Source organism: Nelusetta ayraudi, unplaced genomic scaffold, assembly GCF_046127955.1.
Source record: "Nelusetta ayraudi isolate G7.1 ecotype Tasmania unplaced genomic scaffold, CSIRO-AGI_Nayr_v1 ptg000072l, whole genome shotgun sequence".
In the NCBI taxonomy this organism is placed as follows: Eukaryota; Metazoa; Chordata; class Actinopteri; order Tetraodontiformes; family Monacanthidae; genus Nelusetta; species Nelusetta ayraudi.
In genome coordinates, this window is record NW_027466122.1 from 1,116,121 (window position 1) to 1,141,071 (window position 24,951).

The 24,951-nt window shown below is 48.1% G+C and overlaps 2 protein-coding genes across 9 annotated transcripts in view; both read left to right on the top strand.

Annotated features, from left to right (window-relative positions):
- The first annotated feature begins 3,325 nt into the window (after positions 1-3,325).
- slc1a4 (solute carrier family 1 member 4) lies at positions 3,326-12,415 on the top strand. Its single transcript, XM_076043022.1, has 8 exons — positions 3,326-4,154; positions 7,516-7,558; positions 8,771-8,836; positions 10,223-10,389; positions 10,501-10,734; positions 10,890-11,084; positions 11,198-11,332; positions 11,732-12,415. The coding sequence occupies exons 1-8, from the start codon at positions 3,640-3,642 to the stop codon at positions 12,003-12,005; spliced, it is 1,629 nt and encodes a 542-aa protein (XP_075899137.1). The 5' UTR covers positions 3,326-3,639; the 3' UTR covers positions 12,006-12,415.
- A 2,912-nt stretch (positions 12,416-15,327) lies between these two features.
- The window catches only part of LOC142899452 (stromal membrane-associated protein 1-like), a 33,018-nt gene continuing 23,394 nt past the window's right edge, over positions 15,328-24,951 (top strand). For 3 of the 8 annotated variants that reach the window (XM_076043029.1, XM_076043036.1, XM_076043037.1), the window contains exons 1-4: positions 15,330-15,806; positions 20,829-20,962; positions 21,952-22,037; positions 22,855-22,930. In XM_076043029.1, coding sequence (XP_075899144.1) covers positions 15,689-15,806; positions 20,829-20,962; positions 21,952-22,037; positions 22,855-22,930 — 414 coding nt within the window. In that variant the 5' untranslated portion in view covers positions 15,330-15,688. Of the gene's footprint in view, positions 15,807-20,828; positions 20,963-21,951; positions 22,038-22,854; positions 22,935-24,951 lie in introns of all 8 variants that reach the window. The other 5 variants (XM_076043032.1, XM_076043035.1, XM_076043033.1 and 2 more) reach the window with 3 other exon arrangements.

Below are 24,951 nucleotides of genomic sequence, written 5' to 3' on the forward strand. Positions count from 1 at the left end.
AGTTGCGGCCGCTAAGCGCCGGCCCCCTTTGTGACATCACACAATACACGCTGAATCGAGAACTCTGTGCTTTTGCTCACACTAGCTGCATTTAGTGTCTCAGAAAATGGAACAAGTGAAGGGAAGGCATCTCTTTCAGACATATCAAGTGCACGTCTGAGCTTCTCCCAGCGTTTTTAAAGCCCAAACTGACTTATATGTGACCTTTATATGACCTATACGTCCTACATTCTTCACTGTTGTCCTCCACGCAGCCAAGTAAAAAAAAAAAAAAAAAAAAAAAAAAATCAAAGTTTCACAAGCAGTGTTTCTTCACTTTGATGACGTGAATCCCACTCAGAAAATGGTATGGAATGCGTGGATGGGGAGGCGATGGAGATCAGGAAGCGGAGCCTGAGGACGATGGACACGGAGAGACCAACAGCAGGGGGTCAAACTCTGACAGGTGGTCTACTGCCTCTGTGACGTTAGCGGACAAAACGTGTTGCACAACACCATCCGTGTGACCTTCTTCTGAGGAAGATGGAAGTTTACGTCAAAACGTGGAGGTAGAGAAACATCAAAAAAATATTAGTATTAAACAATTGAATATGTTAAGTGAATATTGCTCAACGTCTCCCATTCAGGAACTGGCAACTAAACCAAATTTCTCAAATCTTTGAGAAGCAGCAAGTTGATTTGGACTGGATTGGCTCATCAGATCTGCTGTGAAGCAGCAGCTTCGCTCGGACTGCAACATTTGCCGCCGTCAGACGGCCAAAAGGCTCCTGATCTGCTGGCCGCCGGTTATTTCCAGCATTCAGGCCTGCACAGCTGTGAGTGGAAGGGGAGGGAGGGAGGGAGGGGGGTACAATCTGTCTCTATTGGTGGATGGAAGGAAAGTTTTTTTTTTTTTTTTTTGGCTCAACTTAGCAACAGCGAAGCAGCTATAAGGTCAGTGAGGACAACACAGGCCGACCGCAGTCAGCCAGGGGAAGGCGACTAGAGGAGGGCGGGGCCGGTGGGGGGTGGCACGGTCAGGGAAGAGGGGGGGCTCACTCAGCTGTGACTACAAGGGCCTACTGACCTGCTGTGTTCCTCAGCAGAAGACAAGGAAATGGGCAGAGCAGCATCAGTCGATCATTGAAGTCGGCTCCTCTTCTGTTTGCGGCGCAGGGATGGTTGTCAGATGTGCACAAATATGCTCGTTTTTAACAAAGAGCAGTGGAGGGCGGCCGAACAAAAAGAGGTTTATTCGACTTTGTGCAGCTCGCTCTCCAGGAGAGAAGCAACACGTTCAGCTTCCTGCCACTGATTTCCACTGAAGTTGTAGAAGTTGCTCTGTTTTCTCGGCTGTGACAGACGGCTGAGAGGAGGCGCCGCGTGGCGAGTCGACGCTACACATTTTCAACAAGAGGCAACAAAAGTGAGGCACAAAAAAAAACAGGAAAAATCCGCCTCCGGAAAAAAAGAACGAAACAATACCGCCACCTTTTGGTGAATGGCCGCAGGTGCAACGAGGATTTACATAAGCAGAGAAACGAGGCGGTGAATGTAACTGGGCGGTGAAGATGATGACGCCTTGCTCTTGATTGGGGGGGGGGGGGGGGAATAAATCTATGTAATTAGAAGAAAATGAGACATCCGGCTTCGACAGCAAAGCAATACAAGTTTTAAAATGAGCGTTTAAGACAGGAAAATTAGGCTGCAATGAGTGGAGCAACAGCGCCCCCTGGAAGACAGAGGGCGCTGTCCATGGTGCTGACCCGCCTCTGCTCTCAGCCTGCCACGCCCCCTCCCGACCCAGCCTGAGAGCTTCACCCTCTGACTGAGAGATCACGTGTTTAACTTGGAGCTCTGATGAAACTTTCTTCATTTAAAGCTTTTAAGTGAAACGTTTTATTTGTTCATTTCAATGTTGTGAGTGAAAACTGATACCAGGGGTGTGTTTTTGCAGCTTGTCGTGATTCCCAGTCTGCTGCTGGTCTGGAGCAGCTGAACCAGAGACCTCGGCTGATATAATCTGGTCTCGTCCTGGTCGTCGGGCCTAATCCTCCGCCGGATCACCAGGGTCTCACTAAGCCGGCGTCACCGTCGGAGGACAGGACGGGTTTTTATGTGGAGGTGTTGTCTTGAGAAGAATGTGAAGAATGTGAAGAAGCGTGGAGATCACTCGATGGCACAGAGTGAGTGTGAAGGTCTCACCCTCCACTCCTGGACTCCTGGACGGTCCAGTAGACACTGTAAAACAACAGTACCAGACACACACACACACAAACACATACCCACCTCCTTTTGTTTACTGCTGAGCTTCCTGTTTTATTTTGAAGGCTCCTCAGTTCACTTCTTGAACGTTGTTCCATTCCTCTAAGTAGCTTCACCTGCTCCTTGTTAACATTTTTCATTAGGGACTGTTCTGTTCTTCCTGTTTTTATTTTCTTTGTGTCCCAGAGTGTTTCCAGCTCGTTGGATCCACACTGATTTGTTGCAACCCAGCTTGTGGTTTGCGTGCTAAAAAAAAAAAAAAAAAAAATCTTCCCCCCGAAACCAAGCGAGTTTTGTCGCAAAATGTAAAAATCTGGGCCCCAAACAATCACATTAAAACACATTTTCTTAATATTTCAAACAGTTTACTCTCATTTTCTTTTGTTCAAACAAACAAAAAGTAAAGACGTTACCTGCTTGACAGTTTCGACTCCAGTCTTTCTCTGGAGTTACAGTCGAAACTGTCAAGCAGGTAACATCTTTACATCTTTATTTGTCTGAACAAAAGAAAATAACATTTTTAGTCTATTTCAAGCAGCAGTGCAGCCTGATGGCACCGCCTACTTGCAGAGACTTGCTGAGATGTTCGGACTGAATACAAACGCATTAAAAAACAATAATAATAATAATAATAATAATAATAATAATAATAATAATAATAATAATAATAATAATAATAATAATAATAATAATGAAGGCCTTACAGCTTCTTGGAAGCTTCTTGGCCGAACCCTGCAGTGGTGTGTGAGGTCTGGAGTACTGAAGCACAACAGAGTCTGGAGCCACTCAATGTGGCTGTGGTGTAATTACAGTCCTGGCTGCAGGATTGTTTGGGGGGGGGGGATATGCAGTGTTTTTGCAAAGCGGAGGTGGAAATAATAATCAGAGCGTCTCTGGATGATGAAGGATGACTTTTCTTTTTCCTCTCAGGCTGGCAGGATCACACGGAGAGCAGTGAAATGTTGCATGAAGCCAGACCCCCTTTGGCAATCCTGCCCACTCTTGCATCATTTGCCCCCCTCGCACAAAGCCCCTGCCTCGCGCGCATGTGCACCGACTCCCGGCGCCGTCGGCGGCTCTCCATTGGCTCTCCCGTGCGCGCAGACGCCGCCGAGCCTTCAACAGCGGCGCAGTGCGTGCGTGCGCTCCACACACTCGAGCGTGTCAGGCAGAGTGCGTTGCCTCGCGTTGTGTTGCGTTGTGTGCGAGCGAGCGAGCGAGTGTGTGTTTGTGTGTGTTGGCGTGCGTCTGTGTTTGTGTGTTTGTGTGCGCGCGCATTCGAGAGCCACGCCGCCTGGAGCCGGACTCAGTCAGCCTCCCACGCTGAGAAAAGAAGGTGATATTCGAGCGAATAGCACGAGGAAAAAGAAAGAGCGGGGGGAAGAATCACGCACGATGGAGAAGAAGAGCGAGATCAACGGACACGCGGTGCCCAACTCGGCCTCCACCGAGCCCATGCTGGAGAGGAGCCGGCAGAGGAGCTGCTGCCGGAAGGTGCTGGACTTCCTGGGCAAGAACATGCTGGTGGTCCTGACGGTGTCGGGCGTCTTGGTGGGCGTCGGGCTCGGCATGGCCGTGCGCGGCGCCGGGCTGACCCGCGCCCAGATGACCTACTTCGCCTTCCCCGGCGAGATGCTGCTGCGCATGCTGAAGATGATCATCCTGCCGCTGGTGGTGTGCAGCCTGGTGTCGGGCGCCGCCAGCCTGGACACCCGCTCGCTGGGCAAGCTGGGCGGCATCGCCGTGGCCTACTTCCTGGTGACCACGCTGATCGCCTCCGGCATCGGGGTGGCCCTGGCATTCATCATCCGGCCCGGCGTGGGTGCCTCGGCCATCACCAGCAACAGCCTGGGTCTGGAGGGCGTCAGCACCAACAAGGAGACCGCCGACTCCTTCCTGGACCTGGCCAGGTACCGGGACACAGACACACACACTGGTGTCACGCTCTGCTAGTTTTGGGGTTTTGTGTGTGTCAGTTGGGTAGACGGGGTGAAAAAAGGCTATTGAGAATGTTTGATTGACCCTTTGTGACTTCACAAATCGCACGGGTTTCGTCTCACCTGTAGGCAGATGGACTCTTCACTTCCAAACACCGGGATGAAAGGTGGGAGGCTGTAAACAGAGGGCTAAATCTCTGCAGAGGGTTTTAATAATTAGCCTGTGCTGCAATAAGTCCAGGAAAGATTGGGAAACAATGTGTGTGAATTCATAAATTCATTACAAGACAAAGAAAAAGGATCCAGAATAAGACGTGTTGGAGTTTGACAGTCAAATATTTACCAGCAGAAATCCATGAATGTGTAATTTTGGGGGGGTGGGGGGGGTAAAAGGGACCATGTGAGAAATGTCTTGCAGCAAATGTTTGTTGCACTGTGTGCAGCAGGTCACACAGGGCTGACACACACACACACACACACACACACACACACACACACACACACACACACACACACACACACACACACACACTCACTCAGAAACACAACACAAATGTTGCTGCCACCACGTCTTAACAGTGTTCAATTAACTGATGTGACTCAGGCGCGGGTGAAAAAAAAAAAAAACACTTTCCATTTAGGAAAAGTTTGAAAGCGTCAGGTTAATTTTTTACTTACAGTTTTTTTTTTTAAGGTGTGCATGGACTCAGCAGCTGGCGAGAGCAGGCGGCACACCCGCAGACAGTCTGCCAGGCTCGAGATGGATGGTGTTGCGTCATGGCGAGTGTCGGCGAGGACACGCGGCAGTAAAAAGAGATAATCTCCAGAATTCCGACACCTGTTCACCTGCTCAAGGTCCAGATTTTAACTGCAGCTGTGGCGGTGGTGGCGGCGGCGGCGGCGGCGGCGGGGAAATAAAAGTGCCACCACTCAAAAAAAAAAAAAAAACCCCTGCGGAGCTTCTGTGTTGACACTGCGGAGGTCTGGTGGTCACGTTTTCTGCTGATCCCGGGTTGTCGGTTTGAAACCAAAAAAACGTGAGTGAGGGTTGTTGTGGTTCCCACCGTGGCGGGGAAAACTGGCACCTGTTGTCAGCTGTTATCAGCAGGACCGGGAGGTGCGACGGCCTGCTGGCGACTTCACAGAGTCAACCAACAGCTTCTCCTCAAAGTTCTCCTCGAGCTGCCGGTCTTGACTGAAGACTCTGGCTTGATGCCTTCAGCCTCCCTGAGAAAGTCTTGAATCCCCTGGAAGGGGTCTCAGTCAGGCGTTCTCTAACTCTGCCCCCACCGCCCCCCCGCTCAGCCCTGTTCCCCTCCTGGGGTGGGCTTCACATGTTCTTGCTGACTGTGAGAAGACAAACAGGTGGCGCTGTTATTTTCTGCAGGGGTGGCGGCTGCAGGCTCGTATTTAAAGCTCCATGTAACCGTAGAGGATTATGTCAACGCTGGTCTTCATGTAGTCTGGCTGCAGTTTGCCCGTTAGCCAGACTCTTCGCTTGACTTGAACCTAAAGAGAGAAGAAGTGGAACTCATGCTCGTTGTTTCAAAATTTGCTTTGAGCATGAAAACGACCATTCAAGACTTTTAACGGCCGTCATAACAGACTTTCGTCAGCTTCTCTGTGGATTTCAGTGTTTTGTCTCCTCGTCCTGATGCACTGCAAACCCCTCTCCTGGTCAGTCCAGTGGTCTGACCTCCGGTACCGATGTCATTTGCATCGGGTATTTTGGAACTGGCGGCAGGAGGCTTTCAAGTTGTTGTCCAAAAGTCCAGTTACACAAACCCAGTTGATTCCTCCAAACCTTTACACAACTGCTTCGTGTCACGCAGCCCATCATCTGACTTTAGCGGCGATGGTATGTGAGAAAAAAACAAAAAAACAACAACCCTTCATCACTTCACATGTTTCAGAGCTGCTATGGCGAGAGAGGCCAGAACACACACTTGAGCTCTTGCTGTGTCGACTTGTTTGCTTTAAGATTTATGGGGATATCAAGTTATTGTGTAACAGAGCTTAAGAAATCAGCCTGCAAAGGTCTCGCACGGTGGGGAAACGGCGCCTCGTCCGGGGACCGCAGGGAAACATTGATGAAGTTTTGCAGAGGAAGGAACTTTTACTGTCCGTCCCCTCGGTTACTGCAGGTTTAGGATAAAATGTGGTTGCGTTTAACCTGGTAGCAAGCTGGTGGTCATCCGGTCGCCACCTGGTGGTCAGGTGCTGCACAACTGCCTCTTTAAAGCCAACAGAAACACTGCAGCCTCAAACTCTGATCACCTGTTTCTGTGATTGACGCCACAAACTGACCAAATTCTCAAGCAGGAACCAAAGTACCGAAGACACCCCCCCCCAAAAAAAAAAAAACAACAAAAAAAAAAACTTGTAAGCTTGAAGGTCTTGCCCTCCACTCTGGTATTTCAGAGTCTGTTGAGACTCTGATGGTCCAATAGACACTTTAAAACAACAGTACCAACCCCACCCACAACACACACACACACACACACACACACACACACACACACACACACACACGCACACACACTTCCCTCACCTCCTTGTGTTTACTGCTGAGCTTCCTGTTTTATTTTGAAGGTTCCTGTCCTGGCACGACACTGGCACTTCTTGACGTTGTTCCGTTCCTCTAAGTAGCTTCATCTGCTCCTTGTTAACGGGTTTTATTTGGGCCTGCGCTGTTCTCCCTGTTTTTGTTTTCTTTGTATCCCACAGTGTTTTCAGCTCTTTGGATCCAAGCTGATTTGATGGAACCCAAATCTAAAATCTGGACCCAACACAACATCAGCAAACTACAGGGATTTGAAAAGTTTGTCAACTGTGACAAATGTGGTTCATAAATAATGATAATGATAAATAAATAAATAAATAAATAAATTTCAGTACGATCTGACCCAATCCTGGTGAGGAGCTCAGTGGTTTGTTTGCATGAAATGATGAACCAGACAGTGGAAGTGGAACAACTGCCCTGTCAGGGAATTCTGGGGAACAGTGGACTTAATGTATGATCCTGGGAGAGCAGCCAACACTGTGTGTGTGTGTGTGTGTGTGTGTGTGTGTGTGTGTGTGTGTGTGTGTGTGTGTGTGTGTGTGTGTGTGTGTGTGTGTGTGTGTGTGTGTGTGTGTGTGACAAACCAGTCCAGTGAACAATTTATCATTCAGATGGTTTTTAACCTCGTGGCCGCGTCTTGTTTTCCCAAAGAAGAAGTTTATGTTTCATTACTAATTAAAGCTGCCAAACATTAACCAGAGTCGACCATCACTCTCGCTTTTTTTTTTTTTTTTAACGAGTGTTTTTTTTCTCTCCTTTCTTCTTTTCCAGGAATTTGTTCCCGTCCAACTTGGTCGCCGCTGCTTTCCGGTCTGTAAGTGTCCTCATCACTCTTCTCCGCCTCGCGCCGCCTTTATTAACTTTTCCCTTTTTTACGAGCTCCGTCTGAGCTCACGACATTTCCTCCCCCTACTTCCCAGTCGGGCGGTGGGCGCCCCGCTCCATGCTGCTCTAAATCCTGCCACGGTACGATTGCGGGGGGCGGGGGGCTGGAGGGTGCCCCTCTCGGGGGGCCTCACTCGCCCGCAGCGCCTCTCTCTCCTTGTCCTCCTCAGCAGCCGTTACCATGGCGAGGCCATTCCATTCAGGCCGGCCTAGCAACCGGCCTCGCCTGGCCGCTCTGTAGCGCCACCCGCTGCAGCGCTTCCGCCCGGAATGGCGACGTCGCTCGCGCCGTTTTGGGTGGTCTTTTTCCGATCTCTCACGCTGGAGGTTGTATTTTAATTGGCCTGCGGTGGTGGAGGTTCACGCGTTCCTCCGGAGCAGAAGTCTGGGGGCTGGCGGCGAGTTATAAAATCACCAGAATTCAAGTGTGTGAGTTTCAAAGTGCAGCCAGGTCGCAGAGTTCGGAGTGGCCACCCCCCCCTCCCCCCACACACCCCACTTCCCCACCATCCCGCCCGCCCACCTCCCTTTTAGACGGTAGAGCCCCTGTGGAATGAGTCCAGCGGCGGATTAAACCAAGAAAGCCAGAGTGGAGGAGAGATTTACACAGCGGCCGAGCGCTTGAAAACACACACACACACACACACACACACACACACACGATCACGGAGCAGCCAGGTGTAGAACAGTTTGTTAATTCGCTGCGTTTCCAGGACAGTTTTTTTGCAAAATAAAAGCGATATTTCTAAAACTTCGACAAAGTGCAACTGCGATTTGCAGTTGTTTCCATTCAATGGTGTGAAGCACATAAGTTAAAATTCGTGTCAGAGCTCGTCCAGCGAGACCCCACTGTGACCATGGCACTTTTTGTGATATACCTCCATATGGATACGTCTGAAAAACCACCTCATGAGAGCGCCAAAACCTTTGAGCCATATTTGAGAGGTTTTTCCAAGTTTAGCTGTTTGTTTCCGTGGCCATATTTAAGTTTTGCACAACTCTAGTGGTTAATTGAGACGCACTTGGTATCTGCTAGAACAGAAAGGTAAAGCAGAAAAACCTGTTTGATGAACAAAATGCTCCAAAAGCCCTTATTAAACTTATCGTTCTTGTGTGTCTGTGTGTGCGTGTTGTGTTGCAGTATGCCACTGACTACAAGACGGTGGCAGTGGGAAATGACACCAATGGAACCATCCTGTACCAGAAGGTAGGAAGAACCGGGACCAGCCTTCTACTCTCTAGTCTCCTTCTTGTTTCCCTTTTGTTTAATCTTCCACGCACGCGCGCCCACACACGCACACTCATGCATGAACCGGTGGCTGATGACCAGCAGCCACCTGCTGGTAATAAAGCCCTGACGAGTGTGTTTGCTCCCACCGTCGTGTCAGCATGACTTGGCGGCTCCTGCTGCTGCTGCTAACTGGATGAACGCACACGCACACACACACACACACACACACACACACACACACACACACACACACGGAGGTTAAGAGCGACGACTCTTATAAATAACATCATCTTAACGGTGTCCCGGCAACAAGTCATCACTTTTCATTGGGAGACTAACAGGGTCTCGCGGCTGCAGGTGTCAGATTCAGGATTGACCAGAACTGGACTGACACCCGAGGCCCCCTGGTGGTGATATCATGCTAGTAATTCCAATTAATGAATCGGTGCAGGTTCAGTTTCACACAACGGGCTGCGTGTTGCAAGACTGCAGGTGTATGAATTTCACCTGACTTTCGTCCTGCTGCAGTCATCCACCAGTTGGCGTCGCGTTAGAAGAAGCTGAAGAAACTTTATCTGTTTTTCCACACAGCTTTAAAAATTAAAAACTAAAAATGTGTGTTGTGTTGTCTGTGTGCAGTCCCGAGGAGCTTTTTCGAACCCAACTGCATGATCGATGCCTGCAAATTCCTTCCAGCTTCTGGTCTTTAGACTTTTTTTTTACTATGTGTAAGTCAGAGTTTTGAGGCAGTTCAGCAGTGAGAACAAACACACACACACACACACACACACACACCCACCAATACAGGCAAACCAATCAGTGTTGTCCACTGCTCAGGTCACTTTGACCCACTAAATATGTGGACCAGCAGTGGACCTGCTGGAAGATAATGTCCTGGCCCAGACCGGGAACAATCAGCCTGGCACTGGCCCACAACTCTGGGTCTTGCCAGTGGGAGCCACTGTGGGCCTCCGCTGACCCAGTGGAAGGGTGCGTTTGGAGGGCCTGTGTTCTTGGCGGCGGGCCGCGCAATTTCTGCGTGTTGACGGGTCACCGGTGGACATGAACCATGTCCTGCACCACACAGTGGCACAGTGGGGGCTGATGGGAGAGCTGGGAGGACAATGGGTGGTGGTGTTGGGGGGGGGGCGGCTGGTGGGCTCAGGATTTGTGTCTGTCCTTGTTCGTTAGCTGCCGTCCATTTCACCGAGTGCTGGGTTGCCAGGTCTGGAGGGACGAACAACTGACTGAACTGTGTGTGTGTGTGTGTGTGTGTGTGTGTGTGTGTGTGTGTGTGTGTGTGTGTGTGTGTGTGTGTGTGTGTGTGTGTGTGTGTGTGTGTGTGTGTGTGCGCTCCCGCAGGTGCCGTACGGCACCGATACCGACGGTATGAACATCCTGGGCCTGGTTCTGTTCGCCATGGTGTTCGGCGTGGCGCTGAAGAAGCTGGGCGACGAGGGCGAGGAGCTCATCCGCTTCTTCAACGCCTTCAACGAGGCCACCATGGTGCTGGTGTCCTGGATCATGTGGTGGGTGGAGTCGAGGGCCCGCTGATCGGTTTTTGTTTGTTTCTTATTTCTGAACGGATCCTGGCGGTAAACGTGGTTCCTTCTCCTCCTCCTCCTCCTCCTCCTCCTCAGGTACATCCCCTTCGGCATCGTGTTCCTGGTGGGCAGTAAGATCGTGGAGATGGATGACGTGGTTCCTCTGGTCACCAGTCTGGGCAAATACATCTTCGCCTCCATCCTGGGCCACGTCATCCACGGCGGCATCGTCCTGCCGCTCATCTACTTCGGCTTCACGCGCAGGAACCCCTACAGCTTCCTGTCGGGCCTCATCGCACCCTTCACCACCGCCTTCGCCACCTGCTCCAGGTACGCCGCGGCGACGGGTGGGAGAGGAGGGGAAGAGGGATGTGAAGAATGACCCCTAGAATTACATGAAACCTGAATATTGCAATAAAAAAACTGGTCAATTGTACTTTGTTGAAGTTTTGGAAATATCGCTTCTTATTTTTCCTCCTCGTCAGCTCGGCGACGCTGCCCTCCATGATCAAATGCGTGGAGGAGAACAACGGCGTGGACAAGCGCATCAGCCGCTTCATCCTCCCCATCGGCGCCACCGTCAACATGGACGGCGCCGCCATCTTCCAGTGCATCGCCGCCGTCTTCATCGCCCAGCTCAACAACCACGAGCTGAACGGCGGCCAGATCTTCACCATCCTGTGAGTCCCCTTTCTGCTTCTTCTCTCGCCCTCGTCCTCCCCAGTTTGCTGTCTGACCGCCAACACCCACCCCGCCCACTCCACCCTCCACCCTCCGCCTACCCTCCCACCAGGGTGACGGCCACGGCCTCCAGCGTCGGGGCGGCGGGCATCCCCGCCGGCGGCATCATCACCATCGCCATCATCCTGGAGGCCATCGGCCTGCCCACCAACGACCTGTCGCTCATGCTGGCCGTCGACTGGATCGTGTGAGTGACATTGGGACGGTCTAATGGCGTGTGGGGGGTTTTGCAGGGCACGCTTCGACTAGGGTGGTGACGTTGCTAGGCCTCAACTGAAGAAATGCATCCGGTTGTAGGAAAATACATACATTGATCGGAGGGGAGAGTTTTTTTGACCAGAGAAAATTCACGTTAGGAATGAACTATGTTCTGCGGATTTTCTGTTTGTTTTTTTTCCCCCCAGCAAAACCAATTTACAGGCATACTAGTGAAAACATAACTTATCTTTCCCACGTCCGAGGCAAAGTCAAAGTTTCAGGAGGTTTGGTGACTTTCCCAAAGCTGTGCCGTGCCTTGTGGCCAGCAGGGGGCAGTGTGCAGAGCTCCTGGCCAAACCTTGTGCTTTTGCCTCTTCTCTGCGTCCAGGGACCGAACCACCACCGTGGTCAACGTGGAGGGCGACGCTCTGGGCGCCGGCATCCTGCATCACATCAACCAGCAGGAGCTGAAGAAGCAGGAGGCGCTGCAGCAGCAGCAGCAGCGAGGGGGGGAGGGGCTGGAGGCGGAGCAGGAGGAGCTGATGGAGGTCCGGGTGGAGGCGGTGGCCAACTCCCAGGCCGAGGAGGAGACCTCGCCGCTGGTCACGCACCAGGCCAAGGCGCCGGGCGCCACGCCGGAGGCCATCGAGTCGGTGCTGTGAACTGACCCCGGACTCGGCCCCTCCACTCTGACCACGCCCCCTCCCCGCTGCTGACCCCACCCCCTCCTTGCCGCTGACCACGCCCCCTTCGGAACCCGGTGCCATTCCTACACTAACGACAAACGCCGACCGTTGCCGACTGTCTCCCGTCTCCTGAAAACCCACCGCCGTTGAAATGATTCCGGTCAGTCTCAGACAAGTCCAGAGTGTGAAGGGAAATTATTGGCACGTCATGAAAATGCTTGTGTTTGACAGAAAGGCTCCGAGGCCGAGCGTCTGTGAAAGATCTCCATCAGTGCCGTGGTTGTGTTGGTTTGTACGTCAGAATCGAGCGCACGAGTGCGATTTCCTTCTCATTTCTTATTTTTGTGTCTTTGAGCAGCTGTAACCGTAGAAGACCTGGCAACCTGCCAGAATGATCCTGAAAGAAAAAAAAAAAAAATCAATAACCAGTCATGTCCTGTCAAACAGTTTAATTTTGGCATTCGGCTGTTTTGCTGCTGGACCAAAAACACGAGACTCTTTGTTTTCGGGTCAGATGGGACTCGGAGGAAAAACTCGGTGCCACGGCTGTGAAAATGTTTGTTTGCCGTCTGTCAACAGACAATGTCAAACATTAACGTTTCACCTGACAGGTCACGCAGGAATTTGGCCTGCTTTCTAGTTTTTGGGTTATTTTTTATTTTTTTTTAGGGAGAGGAGGGGCCAACAGGCCAATAGAGAAATATAAAGTGAGAGTTTTTATCTGGAAAACCTGCTGAGATTAAAAAAAAAAAAAAAACGACGTCTGTTTATAAACGGCAGCAAATTCACAATGTGAAAAGTAGTCCTGAGTTGTTGTTGGGTTTTTTTGTTGCTATATTTGCTTCAAAATGTTATTAGCAGGTACAACGCAAGTAACCAGGTCGATTTTTTTAGCTGCCAGTTGAGTAATTGGTTGTCAGTTTGTTTTGTTTGACAGTATCTGGCTGAAAGATTTTTTAACACCCTGTCATCGTTTGGTTCGCTGTTATTGCTCATTTCCGATGTTTTTAGCTGAAACTGACGAGTTTATCGGATTTTCTTTGAAGCGTTTTTAAAAAGGATATGATGAGTTCATCACTTAGCAAGTACTGTAGTCGTTTTAATATCATTGTTATTATTATTATTATTATTATTATTATTATTGGGCAAGCATAAAACACTCCAGTCTCTTAATTTATTAAAGATCAGGAGAGCTTTATGAATTGTATAATTTGGCATATTCCAACGTACAGAAAACGCCTTAAAAAAAAAAAAAGATTTATGGACCAAAAGGGCACGCTCACATCTGACTGTACAACAAACACAAGTTTTGTAAATTTTTCTTGTGATTTAGAGTCTTTATCTTCAGTGGAGGTTATGTCATCTTTAGACTTTTTGTAATCAGTTTTCTTCTTCTTCTACTACTCCTTTTTTTTTTTTTTTTTTTGAATAAAAAAAAGTTAATCCCAACCTGCTGTAGGTCACAATTTATGGCTGATATTAGCATCACACTGACGAAGGATGTTCACCATCTTTACAGTCATCCACCTTGTGGACAAATCCCATGTTAATTGTGGTGGCTTCTTTTTTTTTTTTTTTTTTTTTCTAAAGGGAAACCTGTCATTACTTTTCAGCTATTGGGATTCAAAGTCATGATGTCATCAAATGGATGGAATCCCTCAATCTGGCAAAAAAAAAAAAACAAAACCCAAAAAAACCTGAAAAACTACTGAGTGCCAAATTCCTGACGCTTATTTCAGGATTGAAGGGAGAAGTCTATGCTGCCATCTGGTGTCTACAGCTGGTAATGTGAAAATGGTGATCGTTGAGGCTCTGCTAGAAAACAAATGTGAGCCGGGGGTTAAAAAAAAAAACCCAACCCTCCTTAAACAGATAATCACACTGAATGAACCGCGATGAAGCTATTTTAGTGAAGTTTTGTTTTAAAGGTGCAATTTGCAAAATATGGCTGTGACTTTTCTGAAGAAGATTTGCATCAGTGTTGTGTAAAATATGATTGTACATGTACGGTGCAGCTATCCCATCGTGCTGGCCCTTGTGATGCCACTCTGCAGATTCAGAGGAGACTGCCCCGATGTCAGAATTGGTGGAACCAAAGATATCCGGGCAGCCTTGAACTGCTCACTCACAGCCGACTCTGTTTATTTTCAGCTTCCCTAAAAACGGCTTTTATTTTGTAAATGTGCACTTTTGAGATGAGATGCGCTCTGGTGTGAGGGGAAATTCATGTTTGCATGTTGCAGCCTTTGTTGCTGCTGCTGCTGCTCCGTGACCACAGTGGCTATGTTGTCTGATTAGTGTTTTTCCTTTTTCTTTCTTTCTTTCTTTCTTTGTTTTTTAATTCAACGCTGTAGATTTAAAAGCTAACTTTTTGGTGAAGCTAACAACAGCATTGTCAAAATAAGTATTATTAGAATCCGGTCACTCTTTTTTGGGGGGGGTGGGGAATCACATGACAGGACATGTGAAAAAAAATATTTCTATACTTGGACATTGATATTAATTTATTTGTAATTGTTTCTAACCTTTGGTATAATTTGTACTCTTTGATCTTAATGAATTCTGTCAAAAGAAAAAAGATCCCCTTGATGTGTTTAGGAAACGATGCTACCTTGCCTGTGCCATGTCTAACACTACGCCAGAGTCTTAGGTGTTAGTCTCCGCTGTCTGTCTTTATTAAAGGTGACATTGTGCATTTTTCACGCATTGAAGAAATGTGTTTTTCTTTCGGATGCTTCATTATTATTGTGTGATGTCTGGATCTCAAAGTAAACGACAGGATAAAAATACTGTGTGTGGCATTTGGAGACAGTGGTGGTAAGTGAAGCTCACTGTTTGCAATATGGTTGCTGTCCGCTAGATCGCAGCAAATCCCTCATCGTTAATTAGTTCTGTCACGTGGCCTCCTTGACTAATATTTTTTCTTTATCACTTATTTTTGAAATACTGTGTCAGAATTTGCTTTTCAAAGTACCCAAAGTCATGCAGCATCAAGTCGTAATAAAATAGACTGCAAGGAATATTAGTCAGTTTTCTGACATAGCTCTTTATTTCATATTACACATGTCAGCTGTGACGTCAGAATAATAGAAATGTATGCGGCACTTCAACAAAGAATCACACACACACACATTTCGACATTTGTTTCATGGTATAATTACAAAAATAGAATAAAGTTCCACGGAAAACACTTGCTTACCTTCCTTTTTCCCCTCTTTGCGATGCTAATTTATGGACGGCCCCGGACTCGGACCAGTTATCTCGGTTGAACGAACAGCTCGACCTCCTGCACACGGATCAAAGTCGGCGCGTAGACACCAAAGATTCCAGAGTGAATCGTCTCAAAAACGTGGCACCCGAGTCTACACCATCACCGACGGCGGGGAAAAACAGCTGGGAAACCTGGGAAACATCATGGGAACCCTGGGTGGGAGAAATTCCCGCTGTCCCTGAAGGCACCACGGATGATGCTGCCTCCTCCTGCCAGTGTGTTACCTTCTTGCTAGCAGCTCGCTGAGAGCAGCTAACCGAGCAGCAGCAGCAGCACATCCGCCCCCGGCCACCAGGCTGACATGTCCCGGGCTCATTGACACACGGCTCGGCGGCTTTCCAAGGGCTCCACGGCGGGCGGCAGCCACGTCCACAAACCCCCAGCCACCATGACGACGCGCTCGGAGCGAGAGAAGGCGCAGAAGCTGAACGAGCAGCATCAGGCCATCCTGTCCAAACTGCTGCGGGAGGACTACAACAAGTACTGCGCCGACTGCGAGGCCAAAGGTCGGTGGGACACACCTGGGCACGGCACGGCACGGCACGGCACGATATCCACGATAACCGTCAGTCATGTCGGGTAGTGTGTGTGTGTGTGTGTGTGTGTGTGTGTGTGTGTGTGTGTGTGTGTGTGTGTGTGTGTGAGAGAGAGAGAGAGAGAGAGAGAGATGCTGAGCAGCTTCTCAGCTGATGGGATGGGATTCAGTTTATTTGGCGGCTGCTGCTACTACGTCCGTTTTTTAAGCTTATGTTCGACAAGTTTATTCCACATTTCTTCTTTTTCTTCGTCTTCCTCTTTGTGAACCATGTGCACAAATGCGAGCGCTGCCTCAATCAAAGTACTATGTGAAAAAAACAACAACTATTAATTGCTGCTAGGTCGCTGTTGGTCAAGGTGTGAAAGACAATAAGCCAATTTCCGGAAGTTGCTTTCAAAGTAAAACTCTCTCAGCCGCGTGTGTAAAACGTATTTTCTTTCATGTAAATTAATCGTTTTGAATTTTACATTTGGCCCGTAAATGTTAAATTTTTTTTAAAATGAAATGAATAAAAAAAACAAGGTTGAATCCGTTTTTTAAAAGATTGTTTTAACTATATGATCAATTTTGTTACATCCATATTTCTGTAAAATGGGATCTGAGAGCTTTACTGAGAAAATTGCTAAATATTTATTGAAGTAATAGGAGCACTTGAAATGTGTGTCCCAGAGAACATTGGATTTAGTGTGTATTGATTTTTCATCGGTTCATAGGATGCTGAAGGTCATCGTTTTTGTCTCTTGCACAGTTCCTCTCGGACTTGCGTTCTGTGCGCTGGTGCTCTTATTTTGGAAGCCGATGTTATCTTTTTCCGGTTTTGTGGCTCGCCGGGCCAACAGATGGCTTGATGATGCAGGTTTCTGCCCGACGGTATCGATGTCATGTCCTTGACTGTTGTTTTATTTATGAGCGGAAAACGTGCGTGTGCTGCGTGGCGGAAACGTCACCTAAGACCTAAGACGCGTGTTCGTGCCCCAGATGGTTCGTGTCGATTAATAACGAAGCACTTCCGCCTCGTCAGGCGCAGAGTGACGTTCACAGTCGAGGGCTGCGCCTCATCCCTGGGCGCTCACCATCAATTCCATCTGGAAAAACAAACAAACGAAAACCAAACAAACAAAACAGGATTTTAATTTAATTTCTTAAATAGTTTGCCCCTTTCCTGCAGAAATGCTTAGAAATGAACAATTGCTTAGAAAAGGTCTTAATAATGCATAATTTGAAGACGTATTTTCAATTGTCATCTTCCAGAGAAAGAATTTTGCATGCTTGTTGTTGTTGTTGTTGTTGTTGTTCTTCTTCTTCTTCTTCTTCTTCTTCTTATTATTATTATTATTATTATTATTATTATTATTATAATTATTATTATTATTATTATTATTATTATTATAAATCACTTCCAGGATTTAAAGTGTTTCAGACTGAAGGTTTCTCCCACAATGTATTTGTCCCAGTTGTCCCACTTTTGAGCGGACATTGAACGCCTCGTCTCGGGGCTACCCGAGATTAACTTTTTGCGTCATCCCCACGGTCACACTGCCATCCTGCAGGGGAAAAGAGAATGTTTCGTCACGCATCCCTTTAGTCTGTGTGTATTTTTTTATTTTTTTATTTTATTTTAAATATCATCTGTGGCCCTGAAGCACCTGCTTGCCTTTTTAAGACGAATGATTCATGTACATCAGATGGTTTCATCCATTGACAGACACACAGCTGCTGTCGCATCTGAGAGAGAAAGAGAAAGAGAGAGAGGCAGAGAGAGAGAGAGTGAGAGGGTGAAACAAGAAAAACACTGCCTGTGTGTTGTTGTTGTTGTTGTGTGAGATTTTTTAGTTGCAGTCTGGACGATCAGTCTGTAGGTTTCACAGTTTAAATGTTGCACAAAGCGTTTGCCTCCTTATCAGTTTCCATCATCTATGAACTCCAGGCGCCGCTGCACTTGTGTGTGGTGTGTCGCTGTTGTCAGTTCCCCTCAGCTCTGATTGGTGGGTTTGTGAACAGGGCTCATCAGAGTGACCGATTACTTCCTGTCCATCCGTGTTGGGGAGTGGCCTCTGCAGTACCATGACTCACCTCTGTGTGTGTCTGTGTGTCTTGCGTGTCCTTATTAATTGTAGCCGCTGAAAGTCTAGACTGTAACTTTCACTTCTGCTTTTAATGACGTGAGTCTCTTCCTCTCTTTCTCTCTCTCTCTCTCTCTCTCTCTCTCTGTCTCACACACACACACACACACGCACGCACACACACACTCTCTCTCTCACTGGATAGCAGCAGCAGATCTTGGCTGTTGCTGAGGGTTCTGGCGGTGTGATGGACAGGTTACAGCATCACCGTGTCCACAGACGGAGGTGAAAACTACAGCTGGAATTAGGGATGTTGACAATTAATCGGTCATTGATTAATTGTTGATTAAGAATTTAGTTGATTAAATCCAATTAGTCGCAATTAATTGATTTTTTTTTTTACATGGGTAGTTAATATTATTACAACAGTGTACTGGCAGGAAAGAGCGATTCTTCCTTTTTAAGTTCTCAGGAAAAATCGCTGCTGATCAATTAATCGTTAATCGATCAATAACGTCAACTAACGATACATGAAATGATCGATAATTTGCATCCCTAGCTGGAATAAAGGTCAAGTTTCAGATTTGATCACGAGCGAGAAGTGAGAAGAGAACACTGAAAAAAATGCAAAAAAAACCCAACACAATTTATTATTGATTTCAAGTGTAATTTATCTTTCATGTTTTGATGTCCTCACTTAGTTCCTGTCCAAAACAACAACAATACTCCTCCTCCTCCTCTTCCCACTCTTAATCATCATCATCGTCATCATCGTCATCCTTGAATGTCAGTCTGTTGGGTTTTATTGACTTTTTTTGCATGATGAGAGCAGCATTTCCCTCCTCAGTCTGGCAGAAAATTTGCCTCTTTCACTGCAAACAGTCAATTAGAGTCGTAGACCACCAGGGGGCAGCGCGACACCGTCTCTTAGAAAAGCCCTTCCCCCTCGTCCTGCTGCTCCTCCTGTCCTGCGCTGTCCAAATCTCTCCCACCTCTTTTTTTCAATTGAGCGGGACTCGGAACAATTTCAACACACAGTTGTTGTTTTTTTCTCGATGTTTCATCCTGGAGGAGGAGGGATGGAAACAGAGGCAGCTGCTAAAAGCAGAGGCACGAGGAGGAGGTGAAGAGATGGCGGCAGGTGGGGGTGCCAGCGGCAGGTGGGGGTGCCAGCAGCAGCCATGAGGGTAGCAGAGTCATTGCTCCTGCTGGATCAGTGTGTGTGTGTGTGTGTGTGTGTGTGTGTGTGTCCGTCCTCGAAGGGAAAGAAAAGAGGAGCAGCAGCAGCTTTGCCTTCTTACAGAAAAAAAATGTTTTTGCATGAGATGCAGGATAGAGAAGGTCATGGCACGCACGCACGCAGTCGTGTGTGTGTGTGTGTGTGTGTGTGTGTGTGTGTGTGTGTGTGTGTGTGTGTGTGTGTGTGTGTGTGTGTGTGTGTGTGTGTGTGTGTCCTCAGCCAAGCATGAAATTGAAGGCCCAATTGTTAACCAAGGACAGGAAGACGGCAGACCTGTGTGTGTGTGTGTGTGTGTGTGTGTGTGTGTGTGTGTGTGTGTGTGTGTGTGTGTGTGTGTGTGTGAGATAGAGACATGAAATGCAGGATCCAGCTGTTGCTGACTGTTATTAGTTGTTATCGACGTGAATCGACCGCTCACTCAGCCAGCGGCCCGTCACCACCTGCAGACTCATTGATCAAATTTCCTGCTTGCGCTGAGCAGACATGGGTGGGGGTCGTCGTGTGGGACCAGGTTGGCTTTCCTTGTAACTGCCTGGCTGATGAAACCTTTTAACTTCTATTTAAGCAACATGTCTGAATCTGAAATTTGGTTGTGTGTGTGTGTGTGTGTGTGTGTGTGTGTGTGTGTGTGTGTGTGTGTGTGTGTGTGTGTGTGTGTTGGGGAGAGGTGGGGGGGGTTAAAGAAAGGTCAGTATGCTAAGCGAGGGTGCTAAGCTAAGCTCACAAGCTAAATGCCACGTAATAAAGCAAATCGACGTCCACGACGCTGCCAATCCGTCCGCTGGCGCTGATCAGATTAAGCTGGATGATCTTCAGGGGACCATCGGCAGCCGCTGGTTCACACCAGTTGGTGCCTTTTTTATCATTTAAATTTTTTTTTATTGATTTTTAAGGAACATAGAAAATAAAAGAAAAATGTGCAGGTTCATCAGAGTCCAAATACTAAAAATCGGGTCCAAGAATAAAAGGAAGGTGTTGAATTGCCTGATCAGGTGGTCAGTATGAGGCAGCGGTTGCTCAACTCAGAGGTTCTGGTCTGATCTGAGGAGTCGACTGAACCGTTCGGTGAGTCGTCACTTCATTATTTTCACTTCCCTATTGAGAAAAAAGCAGTTTGTCTGCGTCGATCTCAGATTGAGAGACGACTGCGGAGCTCCGAGGCTATCTGAGAACACACACACACACACACACACACACACACACACACGCATGCATGCACGCACAAAGTCCAGCTTACAACAGCTGAGCTGCTTGATTTGGGCTCAACACGGCGTCATCTGCCTTAATGCTCCTTTAGGCCGTCTAGCGCATTAGTGCCACTGCATTAACACGCCGATGCTCCCGGGACGAGGTTGAGGGGTGTGTGTTCGTGTGTGTTCGTGTGTGTGTGTGCGCGTGTGTGTGTGTGTGTGTGTGTGTGTTAAAAGAGGCGCTAGACTTCCTGTTTGATCCATCAGAGGTCGATCAGCGGCGTTGCTCTCACTACGGACGAGAGAGAGGGAGTGAAAGAGAGAGAGGGAGTGAAAGAGTCCTGGGTTAATAAAAATGGTGTTCAAAGACATTTCAGTGTTTAGGCTGTTGTTTTGACAGCTTGATTTGATTGATTGATTTTGATTGATTTTATTTTTAGCTTGCTGTTTAACAATGTTTCATGTTAGTGTTTTGTCCTCTGTGTCCCGGGTGGCAGGTCCTCGCTGGGCCTCGTGGAACCTCGGCGTCTTCATGTGCATCCGCTGCGCCGGCATCCACCGCAACCTGGGAGTCCACATCTCCAGGGTGAAGTCGGTCAACCTGGACCAGTGGACGCCCGAGCAGATCCAGGTGGGGGGGGAAGTCATACACACGTCATTTACTAACTAACTGCGCTACTTTTTATTTTTTTCCTGCGACGACGTCATTGAAGCCCCGCCCCTGCTGGCTTCTGATTGGGCTTGCTGCTCCCCGGCCTCTGCTCCTGAGCCAATCAGAACCCAAGTTGGGGCGGGTCTCTGTTGCACAACAAGACAACAATTTTTACAACGCTAAACAACTGCAAGCTTCTTCTTCTTCTTCTTCTTCTTCTTCTTCTTCTTCTTCTTCTTCTTCTACAACAAGAAAATTATTTATTTATTTATTTATTTTGTTTGATTGATTGAATGGAAATGAGAGCGGCAAATAAATGTTATTTTTCAAAAATCAAAATCTTCTTCTTCTTCTTCTTCTTCTTCTTCTTCTTCTTCTTCTTCTTCTTGAGTGGCGGGTGTGTGTGGACGTGTTTTTCCTTTTCTGTGTCACCTTGATTCGATTACACACAAGCAGTCAGGATTGTGTTTGTGGGTCCAAGTCAACTGAGTGCAGCCCGTCGTTAATACATCTAGTAGTGGTGTGTGTGTGTGTGTGTGTGTGTGTGTGTGTGTGTGTGTGTGTGTGTGTGTGTGTGTGTGTGTGTGTGTGTGTGTGTGTGTGTGCGTGCGCGCAGGCAGACTCTGTGAATGTTAATCACTCTTTTCAACCCCACTAATTAATTCTGGATGGCTGATTATTCCGAACTCCATCTCCAACTCCACCTCTGCTGTCATCGCACCCTTTATCAGCCTCCTCTTCATCGAGCCCCCACACACACCGGACCACCGCGGCACTCACCTCTGACACCTCTGAACGCCTGTGTGTGTGTGTGACTCAGTTGGCTAATCAAGTCCAAGATTTGCATACGTGTTGAGTGAAACACACACACTTTGACCCTGTATGTGTGTGTGTATGTGTTGGCCTTTGCTGGCTGCTGCTGCTGCTGCTAACTGCTAACCTGTCTCTGACTCTGCCCCCCCTCACAGAGTATGATTGACATGGGCAACCACCGGGCCAAGCTGCTGTACGAAGCCCACCTGCCCGAGAGCTTCAGGCGGCCGCAGACCGATCAGTATCCTTCACTCTCCGCTCTGCTGTTTGTTTGTTTGTTTGTTTGTTTGTAGTCGGGTCTCGTATCAGGATATAGTTCACGTGTCGTTGGTCGGTACTGGTGTTTGCAAATGGTAGTGTTGCAGTTCAGATGGCACCAACCGAGACCAAGACATTATATAATGATAATAATGATAATAATAATAATAATAATAATAATTATAATAAATGTTCATCATCTTCATCATAACGTCGTAACTGCATGCATCACTGCTCTCTTGTCATCTGTTGATTTTTATTGGCTGTTGTTTTTTTTTTTCCTCGGGTGGCACCGATGTTTGCAGTCGGCAGTCAGGAATAAATGCAGCGTTTGCTGGTGGCCAGGCGTCTTCATCAGTCTGTTTGAAGTCTCTTACAGGATCTGACAGCAGCAGCAGCAGCAGCAGCAGCAGCAGCAGAGTCTCTGAAGTGGGAAGATGAGAGAGATGGGATTAGTGTGTGTGTGTGTGAGGAAGAGTTTGATTGTGTGTGTGTGTGTGTGTGTGTGTGTGTGTGTGTGTGTGTGTGTGTGTGCGTGTGTGTGTGTTTTTTTTGATGGAATGAACTGATTGGGGTTTACTGATCCATCATCGTGCCTCTGAAGCGACTCGCTGTTTCATCTGAGTGACGGTGACATTTCCAAGAGAAGCGGCCGCAAAATAAAGATTTTTAACCATTTTAAATTTTTTTTTTTAAACACACTCGGAATAACAAGGGGGACACACTGGTTGGCGCATTTCTCTCCTGCGGGTCCCTCCGGTCCTCCAAAGGTCTTTTTGCTCCTTGACCTCTGACCTCAGAGCGGTGGAGGTGTTCATCAGGGACAAGTACGAGAGGAAGAAGTACTACGACCAAGAGGCCCTGGCCACCGTCGCAGTGAGTATCCCAGCCTGTGTGCGTTTCCATGACCCCTAGAAGTGTGTGTGTGTGTGTGTGTGTGTGTGTGTGTGTGTGTGTGTGTGTGTGTGTGTGTGTGTGTGTTTTAAATCAAAATCAGTTTTTGATCCTAATGGGGACCTCCTGTCGCAGACGTCGTCCGGCTCTAATGAGGACCAACAGCTTTGTCTTTCCTTTGCCTTTTTTCCTCCTCTGTTACCTTGTGGGACAGTTTTCTACTTTTTTTTTGGAGGACTGGATGGATTTTCTTCCTAAAGTTTCCACTTTCAGCTCGTTGGTCCAAGTCACCTGTTTTTGTTGTTTTTTTTTTTTTTTTTATAGCTGAAACGGAGACAAGAGCGACTTTTCCTCCGACCCGCATCTCTTCTGCTCGGTCTCTCCATCTTTTCTTTACCCCCCCCCCCCCACACACACACACCCACCTGCCTCCCTCTGTTTTTCCCATGTCTTCCTCTGAAGTTCCGCCAGCAGCCAGACTGTGATCCAGGATCTGTTTCTGCCACCCACGCTGCCTGCCCGGCCTTTTATATGCAAATTAATTATTAAAAACAACTCATTATCACTTTAAGCCGCTCGCTGCAGATGGAGAGCGAAGCTGAGAGGGTGGCGGCAACCCGGGGCTGCAGCTCATCAGGACGCCGTCGCTTCAGTTGTCGACGTTTTCTCGTGTTTCTTCTTTGCGTTTGTTGCGCGGGACACCGGAGCGGGTCCGGATTTTGTTGCGCTGTTGTCGACGAGCGTCGAGGCTTCAAGGTCAATTACACAATCTTGTACGCGGTGCTGAAAGGTCGGCTTAGTTTTTCACCGACTGTTTGTTTGGAAAACAAGAGGAGGAGGAGAAGACGAAGAAGAATTAAAGAGGTTTTCTTTTTTTTTTCTTTTGCTGCCTGAATCTGATCGCTTCATTTTCGCCAGCTGCGTTTCCATGACAGTTCGTCGCAAAATAAAAGCGATATTTCCAAAATTGCAACAAAAGTGTTTCCATGACACTTTTGCCATGTACCTCCATATGGATACGCCTGAAAAACCACCTCATGAGACCTTTTAGCCATATTTGAGAGGTTTTTCCAAGTTTAGGTGTTTCCATTGTCAGTTTTCTATTGCGATATTTAGGTCTTGCGCTACTCTAGGGGGCATGGAAACGCAGCTACCGTCATGGACACTTTATCAAACGGGCTCACGGGCTTTTCCCCAAAACCAGCCCTCGAGTTCAACCTCCTAAATTTTCCCCTCGCTCCAGCCGGCGTGTCGGCGTCAAGGTTTCCGCTTATTCCTCTTTCAATTGTGCAGAAGAAGAAAAAAAAAGACACTTGCGGCTTTGAGCTCCACGGGAAGTGCGGCTCTTTAATCGCGGCGTTCTTCCCCCCCAGTCGCACCTGTTTGACTGGAAGTGACGGCTGCTGCGCCTGCAGCGCCGCACAACCAGGAATCCACTCCACTTCCTGCTGACCGAACAGCAGGAGCTCATTATTCCACCACGACTGAACGCCTGGCTAGAAGGAAATATATATTTATATTTGTGTGTGTGTGTGTGTGTGTGTGTGTGTGTGTGTGTGTGTGTGTGTGTGTGTGTGTGTGTGTGTGTGTGTGTGTGTGTGTGTGTGTGTGTGTGCTGCACTTCACATCAGCAGCCCTGGGATCCAACACGACACAACAAGAGTTCATCCTGCAAGGCAGGAGTCTGAGCATCTTGGCCCAGAAACGTCACCACAGAGCAGCAGAGAGGGTGGGGGTGGGGGGTGCGTGTGTTTCACCCTAATTCGCCGTCGTTAGTCACAGGGACGTCCGGCCGTGTTCCTCTGGACGCAGAGAGAGCAGGACACGGCTCGGCCTGTGAGCCTGTGCATCAGCGGCTGATCCAGACGCGAGCCGACGGGTCTAAATAAAGGTGTGATTGACGCTCCAGGACACTCCTGAAACTTCCAGAGGTGGAGCGAGGGAGCGGAGGAAGGAGGAAACGGGCCGATATTGAGGCTCGTCGTGTTGCAGTGCTGGAGATC

Excerpts from the sequence above, each read along its gene's own strand:
- slc1a4 (XM_076043022.1), top strand. The coding sequence starts at position 3,640 with ATGGAGAAGAAGAGCGAGATCAACGGACACGCGGTGCCCAACTCGGCC. Across the intron at positions 4,155-7,515 it reads TCCTTCCTGGACCTGGCCAG|GAATTTGTTCCCGTCCAACT; the intron begins GTACCGGGACAC and ends CTTCTTTTCCAG. Across the intron at positions 7,559-8,770 it reads TCGCCGCTGCTTTCCGGTCT|TATGCCACTGACTACAAGAC; the intron begins GTAAGTGTCCTC and ends GTTGTGTTGCAG.